General features: G+C 44.9%; 1 protein-coding gene across 4 annotated transcripts in view; it reads left to right on the top strand.

Moving 5' to 3' along the window:
- The first annotated feature begins 8,455 nt into the window (after positions 1–8,455).
- LOC147454890 (uncharacterized) overlaps positions 8,456–22,900 on the top strand; it is a 35,840-nt gene continuing 21,395 nt past the window's right edge. For 3 of the 4 annotated variants that reach the window (XM_086516706.1, XM_086516705.1, XM_086516707.1), the window contains exons 1-6: positions 8,456–10,678; positions 10,893–10,973; positions 11,052–11,117; positions 11,288–11,353; positions 11,447–11,830; positions 11,962–12,139. In XM_086516706.1, coding sequence (XP_086372832.1) covers positions 9,389–10,678; positions 10,893–10,973; positions 11,052–11,117; positions 11,288–11,353; positions 11,447–11,830; positions 11,962–12,135 — 2,061 coding nt within the window. In that variant the 5' untranslated portion in view covers positions 8,456–9,388 and the 3' untranslated portion in view covers positions 12,136–12,139. The remainder of the gene's footprint in view (positions 10,679–10,892; positions 10,974–11,051; positions 11,118–11,287; positions 11,354–11,446; positions 11,831–11,961; positions 12,140–22,900) is intronic. The other variant, XM_086516708.1, reaches the window with a different exon arrangement.

Raw genomic sequence — 22,900 nt, 5'->3', positions numbered from 1 at the left:
GGGGGACAACCTGGGTAATACCTGAGGGGGATGAAATGCCTGTACCCTTAAATATGCTACAAGCAATACATATAGCTTCTGACAAGACTTAGCCTAATATAACAAAGCAAACATACAAGTGGGTCCCTAAAGCTTCTTTAGCGACCATAGCTAGTGCTAAAAAATAGAAGCCTTGTAAGAAACGTCCCACTCGCTCCAAAAAATGTAAGGAAATGTGGCGTTGGATTCCTAAAAAACTATTGGAAGCCCAAGGCTATTATCAAGGAAATGATCAAATCTGGGTGCCAAAACGTAGATTGTATTCTTACCTGTCACCTGACCCATGTAAGCCCAATCCTGTAGCTCCAAAACAAATTGACAATCACGGAAAGAAAAAAATTATAGAATGCTACACACCCGCTCCAGAGCTAGTTTGGGTACCGAAGAAAGAACGATTTGTTCCACCTAGCTCAGGAAGGGGGGAGTCTCATGAAGCTTCTAGCTCCTGATGTAATGCATCCATAGAGGTAAAAGCTTCTTCACAGCCTCCACCTACAATAGTGGACCTCCATAAAGCTACAAAGGAATCCACACCTCCAAGTCTTCAAGAATCACCTGATGAACCACTTCAAGTTCCATCCTGGGAGAGTACCTTACCACCCTTGCAACTCGACGAGACACCTAAGGTAATAGAAAACTACTGAAAAAAATCCTCACCTATTACCAACTGGAACAATTGGTTTCAAAGGGTGACGAGCACATTTCAAACGGTATGATCTACCCAAGGAAGGGGGGAGTGTTTGCTGACATCCATCATTCACTTGCTTCCCTCTCAACCTTCCTCCCTGACCTCTCAATCTCCCAATCTTAGGGAATGTACATATAAAGCCTTATACTCACAAAAACCAAAAAAATAAAGAGCAAGAGCAATTAGCAAACGAGTATGCACAATAAAAGTCAAAACATTGACCCAGACCTACACATTCACATCCGGTACACTCAAACAGAAACCTATGCCATAAAACACCTTTGATCCTCATCACTCAAGTGATGGAGGGTAGGTAGGATTAGTACGATAGGAGTGTTTTTGTTTTAGAGTTGAGTGATTAGCAAAGTTCCTTTTTCCCATTGATGTGCCTCCTAGAGGTATTCTTTGTGTTTCCTAGTGTGTACAGGAACGTGTTGTTGTTGTTATTATTTGGACCTTCATGGAATCTTTCTCTCATCCACTTTTCAAATCGAGCGCGATCATCAACACAAACAGGTGTTTCTTGTCCATTAACATTGCCCCTTATCTTTTCTGCATCTATGTTTGTCTGCTTTAATTGTGATTGATAGCATAATATTCAACGCATTTTCTTAGTACCAAACATTAAATTCAATGTAATTTTTTGTCATAATCACTTGTCTAGGTTTAAACATCAAGCAAGTCCGACTAAGCTAGTTTGACCAAGTTAGGTGTTAGAGATCTTCTCTTAATACCATGGGGAATGCCTTCCTAATAATCAATGGTTACTTAGGTTCTTAATCCGATTTAGGCAGCATTGTGTGAAATTTACTAGGGCTTTCTAGTGGGCTTGACCCTATTGACCTTTAGCTTAAGTATTATAAAGGGAGTTTACTAGTGTGATGAGCCTGGGGAGGTGTAATAGTGTTATATGACCCCCCAAAGTTACAAAATTAAAATGCTGAAAATGAACAAACAAAAAATCAAAGTGTCACAATGTAAAATCTTAAGCTGAAAGAGAAATCTCAACTTGATTTGGTACTTCACTCACATGTATCGCCTATGGTACTAGAGCCCTAGAGGTTCCCAGTGTGGGCGCTTTTCCTTGAAAAGCAAAAAACCCAAGGCATACAAAATAAGCACACACATCAAAATTGAATCACTATGAAAAGACTTTGGGGGGTCAAAGAAAAAGTAATCAGTCAGGTGATGATTTCATGAGAAATTCCTTTTATCGTAGCTTAACTACAAGGTCTTCTAGGTATAGCCTCTAGTTAGCCCTCGAACATGAAATACTTGGCTCTTGCGATTAAACAACTTAATTGACCAGAGAAAATTAAGAAGCTTACCCATTGTATTAATAGTCGCTCTTTAGTGCCTTTCGACCGTTAAATTAGCGACCCCAGACTTGTTTAATTTTTTACCTTTACATCTGTTTATGCATTTGATTATATTGCAATTTAATGTTTATTGCTGATAAATGGTTTAAAATTCTGTTACCAATCACATTGTCTGCCTACAACTGCATATGCTTTTTAATTCTATATGAGAATGCAATTACCGTGCCAATGTTGTTTGATTTTGCAGTGACTAAAGAAGACTAAGGACATTCATCTCAAATGCTCTTCCACCTCGACGAACGAGCTTCAACTCAATAGCTTCCGAGGACGGAATCTACATTGGGAAGGGGGGCATGTTAACCCTCACGGCTCACGGACACCATATCACCTATGACGGACGTTGTATTATTTACTTGGTAGAGTCAGGTACCGGGATTGTCGGTCCAATAAGAAAAGGGTAAGAGTGATCGCTGATGAGAGGCGCACTCTAACTGGAACATTCAAGGGATTAGTTGGCTAAGCATGGGCGCCCAAGTATGAATGGGGTGAGCTCATATAAAAGTCAACTAAACCTAAAATTCACTCATTCTCTCATTTGTGCAATTGAAGAGTGCTCTTGCTCCATCTCCATCTTCATCTCCTTGTGTGTGTGTGTGTGTGTGTGTGTGTGTGTGAGAGAGAGGGAGAGAGAGGGAGTGTGTGTGCAATCGAGCATTACGAAGGCACGACAGCGGCGAGGCGGTTGAGCGCGGCGTAGCGGTGTCTCCCTCTTCTTCGCGGCGAGGAATCCTCCACGAAGCAAGCGTAGAGCGGTGAGTGACACACCATCGTCATCTTTGAGCTTACTAGTTTAGGCTTGTGGTGTGCTTGGAGCCATTTGTGGCTCGCACGCAGTGTATCGGCAAGTTCCTTGCATTGACACGTGCAACATACGCGCACACCACTTATCAAAAAAGTATGGGTAATCTTTGAACCCTTTACATACTAAATGTTCATGTACAGGGTAAAGATGAAAACCACATTGGGAAAAAAGCCTTAAGTCACTCATTCTAATGCAAATGAGGGGAAAAAATAAATTTAAATAGTTTTTCTAGAAAGCCCAAGAATCCTCACATCAGGTGATTAAGTGGTAATAGTTATTGCTTGTTGTGTCTCTATTGTAGATGAATTGACTTCTTTGGTTTGAGGAATATAATTGGCGAGGTTTTTTTTGTTGCTTTGCTAACTTTATGAAAAAGCGGTCGACAGTGTGGCCAAGCCATCTATAAATCCATTTCTTGGCAATGGGCATCCTTGTTAAGAGACCCTTTATGGTAAAGTCAAGCTCTAGAGTAGGTTATCGCCAATAAGCTTCCATGAAAATGGGAATAATCTTTTCATATTTAATTTCTTTGTCAAACTCGAGAGCAATGACAATCTCCATTAACCTAGCCTCTTTTGCAACGTAGGTGGGAAACACTATCTTCTTGTTATCGTCATCTAACAAGCACTTTATAGTATCCAACTGCTAATAAGAAAAGTTGCATCTAAGTGCTTCGAGCGAGTGTCTAGACTCTACAGGTTGATAAGTGAAACTATATAGCTGCATTCTAACAAACAACTTAGAATTGTTAATATTTCCACCAAAGGTAACCTTAAGAGAAGACCAGGTTGCTTTGGCTATCTCCATTAAATCAAAATGATGAAGCAAATTTTTAAGTAAGCCCTCGCAAAGCCAAGGGTGACTTGTTCTTGTCTACCAAATTTTGAATGGCAAGCACAGTCGATGCAAACATTTTTAGGTTCTTCCTATGAGATTGTCTTCTACTAGACATCTAGACAACAAAGGGACTTGAAGATTTTCTCTAATAAGGAGGAATATTATAGAGGAAACTTATCACTATCTCACTCTCTCTTTAAAAGAATATGCAACCACCACTCATGCACCAAAGCTATGTATGCACCAAATGCTATAATGATATGATTTGTGTGCCAAATGTAAGAGGATTAGACACTACCAGCATGGTGATGGCAAGACCTTCTTCATATCCAATCTCAATATGCACCAATGAAATGAATGACATGCCTACACAAGTGTCAACACACTATGATAGATCACCCATGACAAGTTTAAGGGGTGCATATAAGATGAACCAAACCAAAAATGAAGACAACAACAACAACAACCAACAAAGAGAAGAAGAAAACTTAGGTGGACAAACAAAAAGTCAAAGCTTAGCTACGATGTTTTGAGGAGCGCATTATGATCATCCTCTTCCTCACTCTTTTGTATCATTTTGAAAATAGTATTGGGAGAGCTTGGTCTTGGTTATAGTCATTGTTGGAGGGAAGGGCTTAGGAGTATGAATCATTATGGCACCCATGATTATGAGCCACTTTGGGCACCCATGAGTATGATCTATCTTGACATATGAGTTGCTTTTATCACTATGCCAGTCTAAACCCCAAGGAGAGGATTGTTAGGAATGGGCTTTAGCCTATGACCTCTTCTTATGGTGATATGATATTAGTCTAAACACAAGTCTTCATATGAGTTCACATGATGTACATGAGTATTCATAGCCCTAATAATGAGTCCACACGAAACCAAAATTAGCCCCTACAATCATGGGCCATCCCCTTTTCAGTGAGACTCCTTTGGAAGTTCATTCACATGATCTGGAGTGAACTAGAGTTGTATAGGAGCTTCAATTGGCACTACTATCCTTGGAAGCTTTTGGGGCTTCTAGGGATTTTGAGGCTTTGCATGCACCAATTTCCTGAAAAATGTGTGTTTTACAAATGGAATGATTTGTAAACCTACTTTGGGCACCTTTCTACTCGGTCTACACTCCCTATTAAGCCGAATCTAGAGAGATGCTGCTACGTCCACGCATGCTTCTCCTTGCAAAAAAAAAACAAAGCAAGACAGTCTTGGTTTCCATCGCAGCGCCATGGCCTCCTCTGGATTCGCGATGGCACACCCCCACGCTCCTCCTCGCTTCCTCCTGCGATCTTGGCATCCTCCCATTTGCAAACACAACATCGTGCTCGGTGGCCTTGCAATGCATCACTGGCACTCAGAGAGAGAGAGAGAGAGAGAGAGAGAGACTCTGCCTCCGCGCCTCATACCCCCCTGCAGCCTATCGTCCCCTTCGCCCTCACTCGAGGCCTTCCTCAGAGAGAGAGAGAGAGAGAGAGAGAGAGAGAGAGAGAGAGAGAGAGAGAGAGAGAGAGAGAGACGAACCCTCGAATCCCCAGAGCGATTGCGCACACAAAGATCTGTCCGGCTCACCACGCTCTTACTGACACAGGCTGTATAAACAAGTCTCTACATCTCTCTCTTTCTCTCTCTACACATTTCCCCTCAATGTGTTTGCTCCTTGCTTTTCCACTTCAAATCTATGGAAAGGATCTCCCCAGATTCCTTCTAATTAACCGCCTTGCAAAATTGGGAGCACCTACTACTACTTGCACTCTTGTCTTCAACATCACTTTGTGGGGCTTCATAGTGCTTAAAGATGGTAAGCTAGCTTCCTTGCTTGGGTATTGTGATTATTATTGCTCAAGTTTGCAAACCAATTCAATCCTTGGATTAGCTTTTCCAAGATTTTGATATGTTATATATTCATCCCATATGCAGCATCTTTCTAACGCCTAGCAAGCGTGGTTTTGATTCCCAATGAATTCCTTAAGGTTCTCAAAATGTAGAACTCAAGAAATGCAAAAGTTTCAAAGTTGGGTGAGTATGTTGTCCCAATATTTGCAGCAGGACACATTAATCGGAATCCACGAAGATGCTCCTAGCCGTCGAAGGCGAAAACAGAACGACGCGGCAGGTGGAGCAAAGACGCAGAGAGAGAGGGACGAGTGGAGATGCCAGGCGCGTCGGTGTGAGAGAGAGAGAGGGGAGGGGAGGAGGTCGTTTCATAGCGGAACCGCCGGTTTGTGGGTATTGCGGTATGTGGGTATTGTGGTCTGCTGCGCCAACAGGTCATAGGAGGATGCAGTTCGTGTGGTCTGCTCCGACAGCTCCAAGGAGGAGAGAGAAGGCCATTTTGGCGCATGGAAGGAAGAGAGAGAGAGAGAGAGAGAGAGAGAGAGAGAGAGAGAGAGAGTTGACGTGCGCCTCTGTGAGGTAGGAGCACCAGGCGATGGGGAGGGGCAGAGCATGGAATTTTTGGATCTTTGCAGGGGACTTTGTCAAACATACGCACACGAGAATGCAGCCGAGGCGATGGATGATGCAAAGCAGGCCAAGGGTAGTCGCACGCGTTGCAAGCGGCATGCGAGCAAGGATCCGTGGCGGTGATTGATCGAGACTCCACAGGTCCCCATTGACATATGGCGCAGGTTGTGTAAACCACACACATGTGAACATCACGATAGAGTGAAGGTTGGGATGGCGGATTAGTTTTGAATAGAATCTTGCTAAATAATTAATTAATGAATTAATTAATGAAAGGCACTATAGACCCATCGTTTCAATCCTTTTGGTCTTATCCTAACTCTTGGTCTACCCTTCTTCTACTTAATCTTCTCCCCCACTTCCTTACCTAACTATTCTTTTGCACACTTTCAGAAGTCTTGGGTTTTACATTTTAAGAAGGAACTTTTAAGCCATAATTTGTACCATCATTGCATTTCTTGGCCCTTTGATTATTTTTACTCTCTCTCAAGAATGGCTTTTTTTTTTTTTGTTTTGGGGCAAAACTCACAATTGTGAGTGAATTATATTGAACAGCCCAAAAAATTACAAGGTCTTGTCATGCTCTTGTTGAGCCATGACACCATCTAGGGATTATAATTACATCGACCATCTGAGCAGCCACCTCCACCAACTCGCGGCCTCCTCCTCGATACACAAGGTCCATAACTTGTCCTTATGAGATCTTTTATTTATCGATGGCCAAGATTTTCCCCCGTCCTAAGCATTCCATCCGTTGACAACAAGGCACAAGTAGTCTATAGAATGACCAATTCTAAAGAGAGAAGTATAGTAAACCAAAATTCAAAATTGTTGAAAACAAATTTATGTGTGTGCATGTTTGCAAATGGGTGTCAAGATACATAAATCAGACCTATAACATATTTTTGATTAAGTGTAGAATTCCGTGTTTTGACGACGACCATCCTAACACAAGATATTATTCTCACACTAATCATAAAGTGCATGAGTGCTGTAATGTGTCTGCTTATTGTGATTTTCATTATTTATTTTTCAAGTATTGGGAAAAAAAGCACACAAACAAAACATTGCCAAAAAAATGATAAAATAGCAAAAAACCAATTTTTTTTAAAAGAAAACCATTGATAAGCTCAATCGGCTACGAAATAGGGGTTACCAGATGGAGGAAAATCGAAATATGGTTGTATTTGTTTAAAAGAGAAAAGGGAAGGGTTAAGAGGGAAAGGAAAAGGGAAGGCCAAGGTAGGCCACGGGGCGCTCTTTCTCTTTTGATGGCTCTGTTTCTCTTGGTCTCTCTCTCTCTCTCTCTCTCTCTCTCTCTCTCTCTCTCTCCGCGTCTACACAAGACAAGGCCTCAACCCCTCAGGGCGTCAATTTGCGCCTCTTTGTCTCGATCTGCGCAAGGCAAGGCATATGCTGCGGCCTAGCAGGGCACCTGTGTGGCGATGTACGCAAGGCAAGGGCAAAATGAGACAAGAAGGGAGCGGGAACGGTCATGCTTTTGTCTACATCTACACAAGGCAGGGGCAAGAAGAGGGAGGGGGGTCAGAGGGCGAAAACGCAGGCAGGCTGAGCCACCGAGGAGCGGGAGAGCGAGGGAATATTCTCATGTATTGTATTTTCTTTTTGAGTATTGCCAGTAGGGACCAGAGGTACATGCTCAAACTTGACAAAAAACAACGAACCGCCCTTTGAGCATAATTGCTTCTACCACCTGTTAGTGTCTAATCAAGGCACACTAACTCCCTAAGGCTAAGATCAAAATGCCTGCTCAAGATACTGAGAGAGGGACGAACTACGATATTGGTGAGCATTGGTTAGTAAGCAAAATTGTAGAAAGCTTCTGAACCCACTACACGAGTGGGCGGCACTCCCCTCGACACAAATGCATTCCACATTGCTCAAAAGGGAGAAACTCATCCGCGCGATTTAGCCCTGGTGCAGTGCAACAATTCACCATCGATTGATTCAACGAGAAGGTCGAGCTGATTCATGCATGAGACTCTGTCAGCTTTTGTATTCTCAAGATCTTGTCCAATTCGAACTTGAAGTTCATGGGATTGTTTTTCATTGATGTGCAGCTCTTTGCAGGCCTAAGTGCTCTCTCAATGACCAAAATTCTTTTGCATGGGAAAGGGGGTTACTAAAAAATGGTTAAGATAAAATGGGACCAGCACCTAGGCCTAGAGCGAGGAGACAGTCTTTAAAGTGAGAGACAGAGAAGGTGAGTAGGGGAGGGGGGGGGGAGGGAGGGGGACCTGGGTAAGGCGATGGCGACAACGACGACCTTCCCCGCCATTAACCATGCCATTCATCTCGTACCACCCCCTCCCCATCAACTTGCAAGAAGGAGGCGCAGCAAGAAGACGAATTAGCCACATCTCTCTCTTTCGCGCTCTGCGTTCCCTCCAAGCTCAATCCAGCTCTCCTAACCTCCTCGAGTCTCTGTCTTTGTAATTGGCGCGCTTTTTCTTCTCTCGCCATCGCTGAACACAGTGCGAGGCTCGTTTCCTTTCCGCGTTCGTATGCTCTCGGTTGTCGAAGAACTCATTTGAGCTGCTGAACCTGAAACTTTGGTTCTCTAGAGTTCGCTCGCCTCCTGTCCTTTCCATTCTTTGTCGCGTACAAGCACACGCGCAGACAGGCGCGGATGCTGCACACGTTTGGCTGCTTACACACCAAATCTGCGCCTGCCCATCCCCTTTTCGATTGGGCTGGGGGGAAGGGCAGCAACGCTATTGGTTGCTCGGTGCTTTCGACGAATCAGGTGCAGAGCCCATAGCCCGCCCGTTGATGGACAGGCAGTCCCGACTGCCCAAGCCCTTGTCCACTGTCCGAGAACGCTACCAATCAGTCTGCGCCTTCTGTCATCCACGCAGACACGCGCACCTGTTGCCCAATTTTGGGCAATCTTCTGTGCCTCCCGTGAGTTTCGTCCAGTGCTTTTGGTCTCGTGTTCTCTCTCTCTCTCTCTCTCTCTCTCACACACACACACACACACACACACACACACACACACACACACACACTTCTGTCGCTGGCGCTCTCACCGACGGACTTCTGCATTTGAGCGCAATGAACGTGCATCGTGGCGGCTCGAGTCCGGACGACCTTGGTTTTCCATTTTTGCTTCCTTCTAGAATGAACCCCTTATAATCCCTGCAGCTACCCATTATGCAACCTGTCAATGAACAGGACGGAGCTAATCATTCCTTGTGGATGCAAGGGAGCTCATCTTGGCTACCCACGGTTCCTGGCAATGAGCATCCTGGAGAAGTGGCTCTGCCCAAAATGCGTTCCCTAGATGCCGAAGGGACGTTACATTCGATTATTAACGATTCAGTGCACTCCGTTGATGTCCCTCTTCAAAACCCTAATTTCCAAGACCATGAAATGTTTTCATGGTTGCATTTTCCCATTGATGATGCCATTGAGAAGGGTTTGTACGCAGATTTGTTTAGGGAAGTGCCAGGTTCATCTGTGCAGATTGTTAAGCATTCATTTAATCAACTTGGCCTACAACAAGAAGTGACGGCATTGCCGAACAATCCATCAGAGGCTCTGCTCAATGACCTTCTCCCTCCAAACCCGAGCTTCTCTAGCATTTCCATCTGTCCGGCTGTATCTCAAAGTGTGGTGGAAGCTGTTGAATCTTGCAGTAGTTGTCCAAATGAGTTAAGAAACATGGTAGCAGGTGCAGATGCTGCGATGGTGTTGAGAACAGGAACGGCTGCTAGCATCGGCGCATCTCACCATAATGGAGCTGAAGCCTTGAGCAGAATGCAGATAGCAGCACCGTCTACAGATGGCACTTGGCAAGGTGCAAAGCTCAAGAATTTGGACATGGTTCCTTTTGTCAATACTAGCCCATCACCTTTGGATCCCTCGCAACATCAGTTTTCATTGGTGTTGCAGGAGGGTCCACCTCTTCCGGTCTTGAAACCTCTAGATGCTTCTCTCTGCACAACTCAACCCATGCTGCAGAGGAACTTTTCATGTTTTTCAAGCCCAGTTGCAGAGACCCGGGCAAGTTTGCATGCTGTGAGTGCAAGCAGTGGACCTAGCAGCATAGAGCGGGCAAGGCAGCAATATGGGCAGGCAGGGAAGGAAGATGCCATTGCAAATAAGCAGGTATCTCAATCAGAGGCAGTGGCGATGGATGTTGCTAGCAGGCAGGCACCTTTGCTACTTCAGACCCCCCCACCTTCTTCTTTAAGTGGACAGGCAGGGGAAACTAGTAAAGGTTTGAGTGGAGGGGAGGATAACTTTGTCAGTTCTCATTTGTCCAACAGTGCCATCACTGCATCTAATGTTGCAATGGAAAAGCTCCATATAATGGAACAAACGGTTACGTCACCATCACGAGGATCTGGCAGTAGTTCTGATGAGAAAAGTGGCAAAGAGGCAGCTACCGTTTTAAAAAGACGATTTAGCGGAGTTGATGACTTTGAGTGTCAAAGCGAGGTAATGTATTGCCCATTTGTATTTATCATGGCCATTCTTTTAAGCGATGGTCGGCTAGGTGCATTAGCCAAAAAATTAGTCTATACCAAGCTGCAGTTCCCCAGACTTGCATTCATACAATGTCCTTGATGTAAGGTTAGTAGCCGTTGTGCAGTCCTGGCGAGCTATGCCGGTGTTAATTTTGCACATAATTATGTGCAAATTTCTCTAGCAGGACCTAGAAGAAATGGCCAACAGCAGCAGGAAGTCTATGAAGAGGTCCAGAGCTGCGGAAATGCACAACCTGTGTGAAAGAGTATGTTTGAATCAAATAGAGATACGCCTGGGTGAAAAGAGGAGTGGTCTTATCTATGGCTATGGCTTTGTGTTTCAGAAGCGAAGAGATAGGATTAATGAGAAGCTGATGTCTTTGAGAGACTTGATGCCAAACTCAAGCAAGGTGAGGCTGCTTTGACGTGAAACTGTCAGTCTGAGTTTACACTGTTGTTTCCACTACCTGGTCTTGTGCTCATTGGCTTTAGACTATCTAAACACAATTGCTTATCGAAAGGTTTTCATGTCTTTTGATTTTGTTTGACAAAAGCATTTTAACACTGCTCTCTTGTCCAGACAGCCAAGGCTTCCATACTTGATGAGGCCATAGAGTATGTCAAATTGCTGCAATCACAGCTGCAGGTTTGGTAAACAAGGTCCTTTCATATTGTTTAGTTGAACTGTGAAGCAGGTCTTGTTTTGTCTCAATTTTATCTCCACTTTTGGTTCGAGCAGGCGTGGTCAGCAAGGACAGGTATATGCATACCTTCAGCCTTGATACCTAGCATGGGCCTGCAGGAGGTGCAGATGCCAGCTGTGCCACACATGGGCTTAGGTATGGGTGTAGGGATGGGAGTTGGACTAGGTATGGGTATGGGTATGGGGATGGGGATGGGGATGGGGATGGGCTTGATGGATGTCAATGCTGCTGTGGCAGCTGGCCGGACGATGGTGCCTTTGCTGCCGTATACCTCTCAGCCATCAGTCCAGCCTTCTCATGCTATGGGTGGTTTACAGCCATGTCCTCCAGCTATGGGTGTGGTTGAAGGTCAAGAACATATGCACAATGCTCGCATTCTAGATCCCTACAATATTTATGTGCCACAGCATCAGGCTCAGGTACACTTCTTACAATGTTTTTGAGACTTACTAGGGGGTTCTTGGCTATCAAGATGAATGCGTTCTGGTGCTATTAAGTTTATTGTGTTCTGGCGACTTGTTTTAGACTGTTGGCGCTTAACTTGTTACAGATGCAGCCTTCTCCAATGAATATTGCCATGTACAGAAATATGGAGCTCTACAATGCGTATTTGCAGGGACAGCAACAACAGCAGCATCAGTGGCAGCAGCTACACCAGCAGCACCAATGGCAGCTGATGCAACAGCAGCAGTTGCAAGGCAACAATGCCAGCAAACCAACTTGATGAGGTTAGGATTTTTCCATACCTCTTATCATCCAAAGACAGTTCACTATTTTACCTGTTTTCCATGGGAGATGCATGCTTCACAAACTTTGGCCATTTTCCTTGGGTACATGCTTCCGACTCTGGGGGGCATAACAGGTGCCGGGCAGCCAGCAGTAAAGGAGTGGACAGCTAAAGAAAGAGCTGGGGGGGTTGATCAGATATGTTCTGCAGAGTGGGGAATAAGGTGACCTGAAACACAGTAGATGTTTAGAAGAGGGAGATAGGGACTTGGTGAGTATGGCATTGAGATATGATAGGGATGGGCGATGTTAGAACATTGGCAGTGCTGCAATTGATACCTATGATAATTTATGGTGGAAAGGGTCCAGGCAGTGCAATGTGCCCATGAGAGGCTGAAAATAGTCTCAACTCTCTGGCAAAAATGCTAGAAACTGTGGAAAAACCACTGCAGCAATATTCAGATGTAGGAGCATGTAGAGAGGCACCGTGGTAGTTGCCATAGAATCTGCTAATGCACTAGTGTGAGAGAGTGTACCAAACAAAGCAGGATTATAGCCTGGAGTAGAGGAGTATTCTCTGATGAAAGTAGGGACACCCTGAGAGCCAAGTGCCATGAGTGCTATGAACAGAGTCTCTGGTTGGAGAGCCATACATAAGCCAATAATGGTGAATCCGTTTGAAGACAAGGCTCAGAGTCCATGCGAGAAGTGGTAGGGGACTAATTGCCAGATTTTTTGAGAGGACTGGAGGAGATGCACTGGGATTGGCTTCCTCTTTCCTTTTCGATACCTTTTGGATCTTTGCCAGACATTATGAAGCATCAAAAATAGAGAGAGAAAATTAATATAAAGATAGAGACTGAGTATGTGTGAACGTTTTTGAAGAAATCGCTGGAAAGACGAATCTGGACATATACCTTTCAAAAGTCAAAGAAGGAGAGTTGTTGCAGGTGACGGAGGCACATGTGGTTTTCCATGGAACACACACGCTCTCTCTCTATCTGTCTCCATAGAGACCGTGTTGTTGCCTGGCCAACATACGTGTGCCGAGCTGTAGCGAGAGACGTGTGGGTTCAGGATGCAAACGCTGGGCACTGTCGCAGGTCTACAGCCGCCATGCACAAGCAGGAGGCGGCAGCAGGAGACTTACATATAGTGCATTCGTACTGCGCTTAGAGTGTCGGTTTTTGGGAGGGAGCGCGAAGAAATACCAGGTATGAGGTGGCCCTCTATGCTTGAGCAATCGGTTATAATTGCATCGCAATGGTAAGTCGTACTATGTCTGGAGCACTATGCAGTAGTGTGTTTGTACTGATGCCGAGGGCGAAGCGCAACACGTGTCTGTGTGGAGTGGGGATAGTATCACGGCGCTAGTGTCAGGAGTGTAGGAACTGAGCTGATAGCGCAGCAGGGAGGGCGTACGTGAGTGCAAGCAGGCAGGGCATAGGAGCTGCAGAGACAGGAGGATGGAGGCTTTGAGGGCGACGATGCAACAGGCAGGGGTGGCTTCGAGCGTGGTGGTGCAGAACAGAGGGGTGGTGTCACGTGACACATCCAACTCTGTGTGTCCGTGGACAAGCTACAACATGACCAAGATTCAGTTCAGTCAAGTCAGTGTAGAATAGGAAGTGATCTGGCACTTTTGTGAGTCTGTTCGCAGGCCGTGCATGTCCAGACACTTAGAATAGATGCATATCCTGTGGTTGCATACAACATGACCATCAAATTTCCATCAGAACCCATCAGGAGCATTTTTACAGTGCATATACCTATTTTCCCTATTTTTGACATTTTTCACTTATTATTTTTAAGTGACTTTTGTTGGGAACTGGGTAGGGCAAATTCACTAAGCAAGTATATAAGAAAACCTAGTGCTAGCACTTTTGGGCAGAAGAGGCAGCAGGAGCATTGCTCAACAGGCACCTTCTCAAGCAAGAGTACCCCAAGATCCCTGGCGTTTCCAGCAGAGAAGCCCTAGCGTTTTGAACATGGGAACCCAGCGAATTTCAGCTTTAAGCCTCAGCACCCCAGCATTTTAAGGACTGCAGATCAGTAGTACGAAGATCAGCAAATTCAGCATTTTTCAGCCCCATCAAACCAGCGTTTTCAGCCAAGACTTGCAGCAGATTTCAGCCATTAAATCAGCGTTTTTGCCAGGCTGTAGTAGCGTTTTTCATCAGCCCCAAAGCAGCGTTTTCAGCAAGACAGCAAGTACGCAGATCAGCCCCCGCTTGGAGCGATAGGAACCGATTCATAGCACTCCGTTTTCAGCCTTAGCATCGTCGACCTCGACATTGCATCACATTAGATTTGCATCAGCATCTTGTACCAGAATTGTGCAATCAATCGCATAGACCTCTCTCGCCATTGAGAGAGGGGCCCTTGGAGGAGGGTTTGACAACTTCCTGGTGTCGTATTCTCTTCTCTCTCTATCTCTCAGTCTCATGCACCTTCATTCACAACGTTCACCACTTTGTTTGTGTCCATTGCACTCTCTCACTAAAGGAACGGAAGGCTCTCCCTTCCGTAAGTAAAAGGAACCCTTGAGCACAGCTCGGCGCACTTATCTTGAGCAAAGTTCAACATTCACTCCGTTGCACCTTACATTGGTATCAAAGCTTTGGTAGTGTTCTGTATCTCTCAAGGAAAGAACCACATAATTTTTTTTGCTTGTTGCGGTCGCACGTAACCCAAGACCTCTTGGGTGTGTCGATTCCTAATCGTGTTTTTGAAGAGTGACAGGAATTCCAAGAAAGAAGGGCTTGTCCAGTCTCCCCTTGTGCCTCTTTTCACTCATCAAGAGCGGAATGTGCACTTAGCGGCCGGCCAATCAACGTGAGGTGGGAAAAAGCAACCTTGGTGTGAGCGCAAGGCCGCCAAGGGATGCATCCGCTGAAAAGAGCCATTTGAGATTATCGAAGGTGCTCCGAAGGTTCCACCCTTCTAGCACGAAAGTTAAGATTTTTGAAGCCGACTAGTGTACGAGGGACTTGGACACAGCTTTTGCCAATGTCCGGGAGGCTTTACAGTAATCTCAGGAAAGACACAAAAAGGCAGCGGATCGACACCGTCGCGATTTGAATTAAAGGAGAACGATTGGGTGCTCTTACGTTTTGAAGGCACGCATGAGAAAGAAAAAGGGAAAGGAGTGCCTTTTTCCAAAGCTTAGCATTTGATACTATGGACCTTTTCAGATAACCGAAAAGATAAATGATGTCTTCTTAGATTGAAGCTGCCCGATACTTTCAGAATTCACAATGCTTTTCATGTGAGTCTCTTGAAGCCTTTGAAAGGCGATGTGCCCGATGATGGGGAGCGAGATGAGCAACCCGAAGTGGAGGAAAGTGAGGAGATACTCGTTCCAGAAGAGATATTGGCACATAAAGATAGAAAGATAAAAGGTAAAGCGATAAGGCGGTTCTTGGTTAAATTCAAGAACTATCCCGCATTGGATGCGAAGTGGATAAAGGAGGAGGACCTGACAGATACTGCTCAGATTGTGAAACTTCACCTTGAAGCATTCGGTTTAGCATAGTCTACTCCGATAGAAACCCGATCTCAGCATGGGCGGAATTTGCTGCAGCGGGCTTGCACAAGAGGGGAGTCACTCCGCTCCTTTGTCAATAGATAGCCCCAATTTTTGATAATAGAGTTATTGATGTGTTTCAGAGATACTGTGAGCTGACAATATTCTACTGTAATGACTTTAAGATTGGAATTCCCGATAATATGATACTGATTTGTACTTGACTTGTTTAAGGGCAGTATCTCATAGACGAAATGACTCCAGCATTTCGGTCTGATAAATCTCTATAGACATGATTGCAATAAGGATTAGTTAATCGGGCATTTAAGAGGTCCCGACTGGATCTAGATGCGATTGCTAAATACATTGCCAATTAATCATGGTCTGAGCGTATGCCCTATCAACTATCTCATTTTTGTGCTAATTTTTTCGATTTAATGCTTCTTTTAGTGCTAGGCTTCATTACGGCCGAGTTTGCCCTTTATCTCTGGAGTCATGACAGAAACTCAGTACGTTGAACTTTGTGTTGATGTATGCTCATGTGTGTGCGTGTGTGGTGTGTGTTGTGTTTGGGAGCATATGTTAGTACCTAGTTCTACACCCACTATTGGGCACTGACGACATTAGTGGGGATATCGTGGTATTTAGTCAATACTATGCATGATGGAGCTGATGGTTATATTGTCTTGTGGGTGACTACCATGGGTCTATACCTTGCACTTTCCTTTAAGGGTGAATATGGGCTTATCCTGGATTCATCTAGGTATATTTTTTAGTCGTATAGCGGACATGCAGACTTCACATTGTGAAGTTTTCGTCCGAGTTACGACCAGTTGATATTGTGCTAATTCTTTCTATCTTTTGTGGTGCGTATGCTCTATCAACTATCTCATTTTTGTGCTAATTTTTTCGATTTAATGCTTCTTTTAGTGCTAGGCTTCATTATGGCTGAGTCTGCTTTGATCTCCGCAGTCATGACAGAAACTCAGTACGTTGAACTTTGTGTTGATGTATGCTCATGTGTGTGTGCGTGTGGTGTGTGTTGTGTTTGGGAGCATATGTTAGTACCTAGTTCTACACCTACTATTGGGCACTGACGACGTTAGTGGGGATGTCGTGGTATTTAGTCAATACTATGCATGATGGAGCTGATGGTTATATTGTCTTGTGGGTGACTACCATGGGTCTATACCTTGCACTTTCCTTTAAGGGTGAATATGGGCTTATCTTGGATTCATGTAGGTATATGAGATGGGAATGATTTTTGAATGTGATTTGTCATGTGATGTCTTGTGATGTGATTGTCGATTGGTACATGTGCTAGATGTGTTGTTCCTAGTGCGTCGGCACTAAGAGTCAATGTCTGCTAAGACAGTTTATGGCCTCTGTCTGTTTTGTAGGCGTAATCGAGGGCGATTACAATGCTTTCAAGAGGGGGTATGTCACAAACTGGTGACGTGGCATGGCCTTGGACAAGTGGGGCAGCAGACCCAGAGACACTCACCGGCTGGACATGCCTGAAAAACGAGGAAGACAGGCTGACGTGGCAGTCCAGAATTTGTGGCGCAAAATGCGGAGGCAGGCTGACGTGGCAGATCCGCTTTTCACGCTGATGCTATACGGATTTCCTTCTTAGTGTTGGCTAAGATTAACTGGCAGCTTTTGGGGATAAACTGCTTTATTTTCAGAAGCTTTTGGATTATTGCTTTTGGGGCTCTGCTTTTGGGCATTCCTTGTAACTTATAAATAAGTGGGCAGGGCCCTCACTTCTCAAAGCATGTGGACGCAGAGTCTGAGAGTGAGAACCCTTCCACTCTCTTGTACTTTGAACACAGATTAATACAAAAAGAAATACCGAAAGGGGTCGAGTCTTTGGGACCAATATCTCTAGGCACGGAAGTCCTCCGGGTTGTGTCGAATCATTCGTGAATTGTGAACTGTTTTGAAGTGAATCTCTACTGTGTCACGGTAGAATCTTGACTGGGAGTGTTTAAGTTTGTTACAGGCTTAGTCTCTGGCACGTCTCTGCGTGGGAGTGCAGAGGATGGAGTACTTGCTTGTATTGAGTCTCTCAGGTTAGTGTTATTTGAAGTGCTTAAAGTTGTTCAGTCTATTCTTTTTTGTTGGCACGTGGTGCCCTCCTGTTACAACAACCTGTTGTAAGGAAGTGCAATTGTGCATTGACACGTTGAGGTGGCCTGCAATATGGATTTCCATGATTTACGCTGAAGCTACAGGCTGTACGGACGCCCACTTTTTATGGTACCGACGTGGCAGGTGTACGGATTTTCGTATTCTGCGATGTTTGTTTTAGCGCCAACTTTTTGACCAGATACTTTTGGGTTTAATGCTTTTCATGTACTGCTTTTGTGTGGCTAGGGGCCTTTAAATGCAATTTGGGGGTCTCTTCTTTGGCATTCTCGCAGGAGCCGAAGCTCAACAATCGTAGCGTGTTGAAGCAATATAAAGAAATACCGAAAGGGGGGACTAGGGTTTGGGGCCAGTGCTCTCTTGGGGTGGAACACAACCACTCTCTCTCTCTCTCTCTCTCTCTCTCTCTCTCTCAGTTTAGTTGTTTTGAAGCGTCTAAAGTTTGTTCAATCTATTCTTCTTTGTTGGCACGTGGTGCCCTCACGTTACACTTGATGCTTTGAAGGATTTATATCCTATGGACCCTCTTTCTACAAATGTTTTTGAGCAACTTATGTCTGGATTCTCTCTTCTCTTCTACGCTTTTGGAAGATGGTACATGCTCTTCAACCCAAAATTTTACCCAAAATTTTACTGGAGCCTCATGCTCTCCCATAGGTAGGGCATCGTGGTGTTCACCCATATAATTGTTGCCATCAACTTTCTTCTATTGGCCTACTCTCTGCATAGATGCAGAGAAGTATTTACTTACGCCCCAACCGAACGTGTGCAAAGGAGGGGTAATGATAGAGCTAGCACATCAAATGTACATCTGAATTCAGTGTAATAGATGGAAATGACAAAAGTATGAAGGCCTTATTAAGTCATTTGTATCTATGTGTTACGACCTTTCTTGCGGATACATGCGATGATAAAAGAGTGCTACTAACACAAGATCATTAGTGGCGTGTATTTATGATATGCAATTGAGGACGTTTGCGATTTCAAGAGGGGGGTTATGTCACGAGGACATGCAATTGTTAACTATGTTATGAGGACGTGGCAAGTGCTAACCTTAGTTATTGGTTTCTTTTCAATGATTTTTGTTTTATTTTTGAGACCTCTTTTTGAAGCTGCAAATGGTCGGACATTGTATGGCCAATGTGAACGGTAGTTTGACCCGTAGACGGGAAGTTGGTCGGCACTGGAATTCGTATAGTAAGAGGATGTCTAGGCTCAGCCCAAGGTCATGTAGGTCCCCTAGTCACACTTAGCAAGTTGGTGGATGACTAGGAAGTGAACTCGAGAAAGGCATAAAGTCAAGGTGGGATCACCAACAGAAAGTATCCGACAGTTGGGCCACATTGCACTTTTGGATGCGGTCCCAATGACGATAGATGGTCAAAAGACCAATGGGAGCCCAACGGAAGCATCTCCTAAAAACTAGGGAACTATTATTTTGGGCCGTGAAATGTGTTGGCGTCATTACCTTTGGAATGACAATGGGAACATTTCACAACTCTGCCGCGAAGTCAACTGGGCAACCAGTCGGGAGATTTTTAGGTGGCAACTCCGAAACGGGCAAATGCTTGCAAACGTGCCAAGTGGCACTTTCCTATGTACTTGCCTCATACAGAAAAACGAGCGCTGATTTTTAAGCTAGGAGAGGCCTCATTTTGCATTTTGTCACAGGTTAAGAGCTATGGAGTGCTTTCTTTCCACTCTATGTAGAGCGTGGTGCTAGGAGTGATGCCCTACACACTACACACTGCTCTCTCTCTCTCTCTCTCTCTCTCTCTCTCTCTCTCTCTCTCTTACGTGCAGTTATGTGATGCCCCACAAGAGGGCTCTTCATCTGATTGATGTACAACTGTGTGGTTTTATGCTTTTGTGCTGAGGCAAGAGCCTCCTTGAGCAGGAACAGGAGTAGCTAATTGCTACTCCAAAGCAGGCACCGGTGAGAGTCATAACCTCACCAAACAGGTGCGTTTTCAGCGCTGTGTATGTGCTGTAATTTGATTGTTTTTCAGCCATACGGACGCCAGACTGATTGGGAAGAGTGCCCCACTGACAGAGGGCAGTTGGGGCATTGTTTAGGGCTGAAAACAGGGCAAAAACCAGTAAATACGGGGTGCTGAATTTACTGTTTTTGGGCAGAAATCAGAGGGTTTATGCCAATGGAAGTGAGTTCTAGCAAGGGAATTGGTTTCACGCAAGTTTTGAGGTTGTTATGCTGTCGAAATTTGGCCAAAACAGGTGGTATCTAGCTAGATACAAGTAAAGAATCTCCAGGCTAGCTCTGTGTGTGTGTGTGTGTGCGACTTAGGACAAGCCTGAGGCCTCAAGGATAACAAAAAGTACAAAGGGCTATGTAGTAGGTAGAGTCGTAGACTCAAGGGTCTAGACTCGAGAGTCGAGTGATCAATGATCATCAAACTCAAGAAGTACTCGCTTGCTGAATCTCCACATCGTCGTCGTAGTCGAGATCGTCAGCGACGTATGAGGGCTCGGGAGGCTCGCATTGAGGCTCGAAATCCTCCTCTAGCTCCTCCAAAAGAGTATCGGCCATAGATGGATTCTCTTGTGCCATCTCCCACTCAGTGAAAGGATCTGCCTTGTGTGTGACGCTCTTGGCTCTTGGCTCCCAAGGGCCAAGGCTCCAAAAATATGGCAGTTGGGGCTGCACAGAGCTGTTGCAAACGATCAAAAACGGGCATATTTTTGAATCTGTTCCGGTCCAACCCCGTCCGGTTTGTCCCCGCCCGTCCCCGGTCCGTCCCCCCTGCGACCCGCCCGTCCGGCCCGTTTTCCGTCCGTCCCTCGGCGTTCCCAGCCGTTCCTGGCCCGGTTACGGCCGTCCCCCGGCCCTAGGGCCCGTCCCCCCGTCCCCTGTAACTATGATGTAGACACATAAGAATTTTATATCATGCCATTGGAAGGGTGCGATGCGCTACTTGGAATTCCGTGGATGTTAAGAGTGCATGGCGTGCTGGATGTCTTCGGCAAGACGATCACCCTTCAACATAGGGGCACAACTCATGTTTTGGATGTAAAGCTCAAAGAGGAGTGTGTTCCTATTGTATCTGCTTCTGCTATCACTTCTGTAATAAAGAATCATCTTTCTGTGTACTTTATTTTTGCACGTGATGTCTCAAGTAAATTGTCAATCAAATTTATTTGTGTTAGATAAAGAAAGGGCAGCATTTTTGCGGGAGTTTAGTGACTGTTTCTCTGATTCATTACCGTCGCAATTGCGGCTAGAGAGACATGAGGATCATCGGATAGATTTGGTGCCAGGGTGTAGCCCACCAAATAGACTTCCCTACAGGGTTAGTGAGGCGCAACAGTAAGAGATTATGGGCCAGGTTGAGGAGTTATTAGAGAAGGGGCTCAGCCTAGTTCTTCACCCTTTTGCTCCCCAGTGCTCCTAGTGCAGAAAAAGGATGACTCATGGCGCATGTCTATTAAATATCGTGCGTTGAACAAAATTACCATCAAGAATAGGTTTCCTATTCCTAGGATTGATGATATTCTCGATCGTTTAGAGGGTGTTGCAATTTTGAGCAGGATAGACCTTAAGAGTGGGTACCATCAGATTCGTATAAGACGAGAGGATGTGCACAAGACTGCGTTTAGAATGACATTTGGTCTTTATGAGTTTCTAGTGCCGTTTGGGCTAACAACTACTCCTGCCACGCTCAAGAGAATGATGGACCGGATTTTCCGTGACATGATAGTCTATTCAAAGAATCAAGAGGAGCATAGGCGTCATTTGACCATTGTGTTCGAAGAGCTGCGCAGTCACAGCCTACTTGTCAACCCTAAGAAAAGTGAATTCTTCTTGGAAGAGATCCACTTTCTTGGCCACATAGTCTCAAAGGATTGTGTCAGAATGGATCCCGCAAATGTTGAAGCGATCAAAACATGGCCAGACTTGAAGACTATGCACGATGTCAGGAGCTTCTTGGGATTGTGTTCCTACTATAGAAGGTTTATCAGGAATTTTGCAGAGAAAGCATCACCTCTTCACGCTTTGCAAAAGAAAGAGGTCACTTTCAAATGGACCCAAAAAGAGATTTCAGCTTTTAGTCTCTTAAAGGAAAAGTTGACTTCAGATTTTGTAATTGTTTTGCTAGGTCTCAGGAAGTCATTTGTGGTCCAGTGTGACGCGTGTGGTAGTAGCATCGGAGCAGTGCTAATGCAAGATGGACGGGTAGTAGCTTATGACAACCGAATTTTGCAAGGGCCAGAGAGGACTATGCAAGTCTATGAGAAAGAGCTCTTGGCTGTGATTCTTGCGCTTTCTAGTCGGAAGCACTACCTCTTAGGTGCTGATTTTGTTGTCCAAACAGATCATCAGACCTTGCGATACTTCTTGACACAGTCAAAGTTATCAAAAAGCATATGCAATGGGCAAACATTCTTTCCATGTTCCACTTCTAGATTATGTATGTGGAAGGCAAGAAGAATGTTGTGGCTGATGCGTTATCAAGGAAGCCACAAATTTCAGCTGTGTGAATTCCTTATCATCATGAGTTATTTGACATGAAGGAACAGTATGCTACTGATGAAGATTTTGCAAGGATCTTTGAACAGTTCAAGAGGGGCAACATCAGGAGCACTACCTCCTCAGAGATGGTTTTATGTGATGATGCATGGCTGACTTTTTGTCACTAGGCCATTGCGACATAAGGTCATGGAGGAGAGTCATGTCCCACCTTATGCAGGGCATCGTGGTATTGATGCGACAGTTAAAGCGGTAGAGACATTCTTCTATTGGCCTACCTTGAGGAGAGATGTGGATGCCTTTGTGCGAGCATGCCTGATTTACCAAAAGGTCAAGTTTGACAGGCAAAAGGCACCAGGATTGTTACAACCATTGGCGATTCCGGATAGGCCATGGGAAAGCATTGCTATGGACCTCATCTTTGATCTTCCAACAGGGAATGATGGTATATGGGCCATTATCTGCAGGTTCAGCAAGGAGGCCCATTTTATCCCTGTCAGGAAGAAGATAAAATCTGATCATATGGCACGCTTGTTTATGTATAATGTGTTTAAGTACCATGGTATGCGGCAATCGATTGTCAGTGATCGTGATCCTTGC

This window comes from Adiantum capillus-veneris, chromosome 7 (assembly GCF_014529385.1).
Source record: "Adiantum capillus-veneris isolate H3 chromosome 7, ASM1452938v2, whole genome shotgun sequence".
Lineage (NCBI taxonomy): Eukaryota > Viridiplantae > Streptophyta > Polypodiopsida > Polypodiales > Pteridaceae > Adiantum > Adiantum capillus-veneris.
Note: the sequence above shows the minus strand (reverse complement) of the source record. Positions and strands in the feature narration are given on the sequence as shown.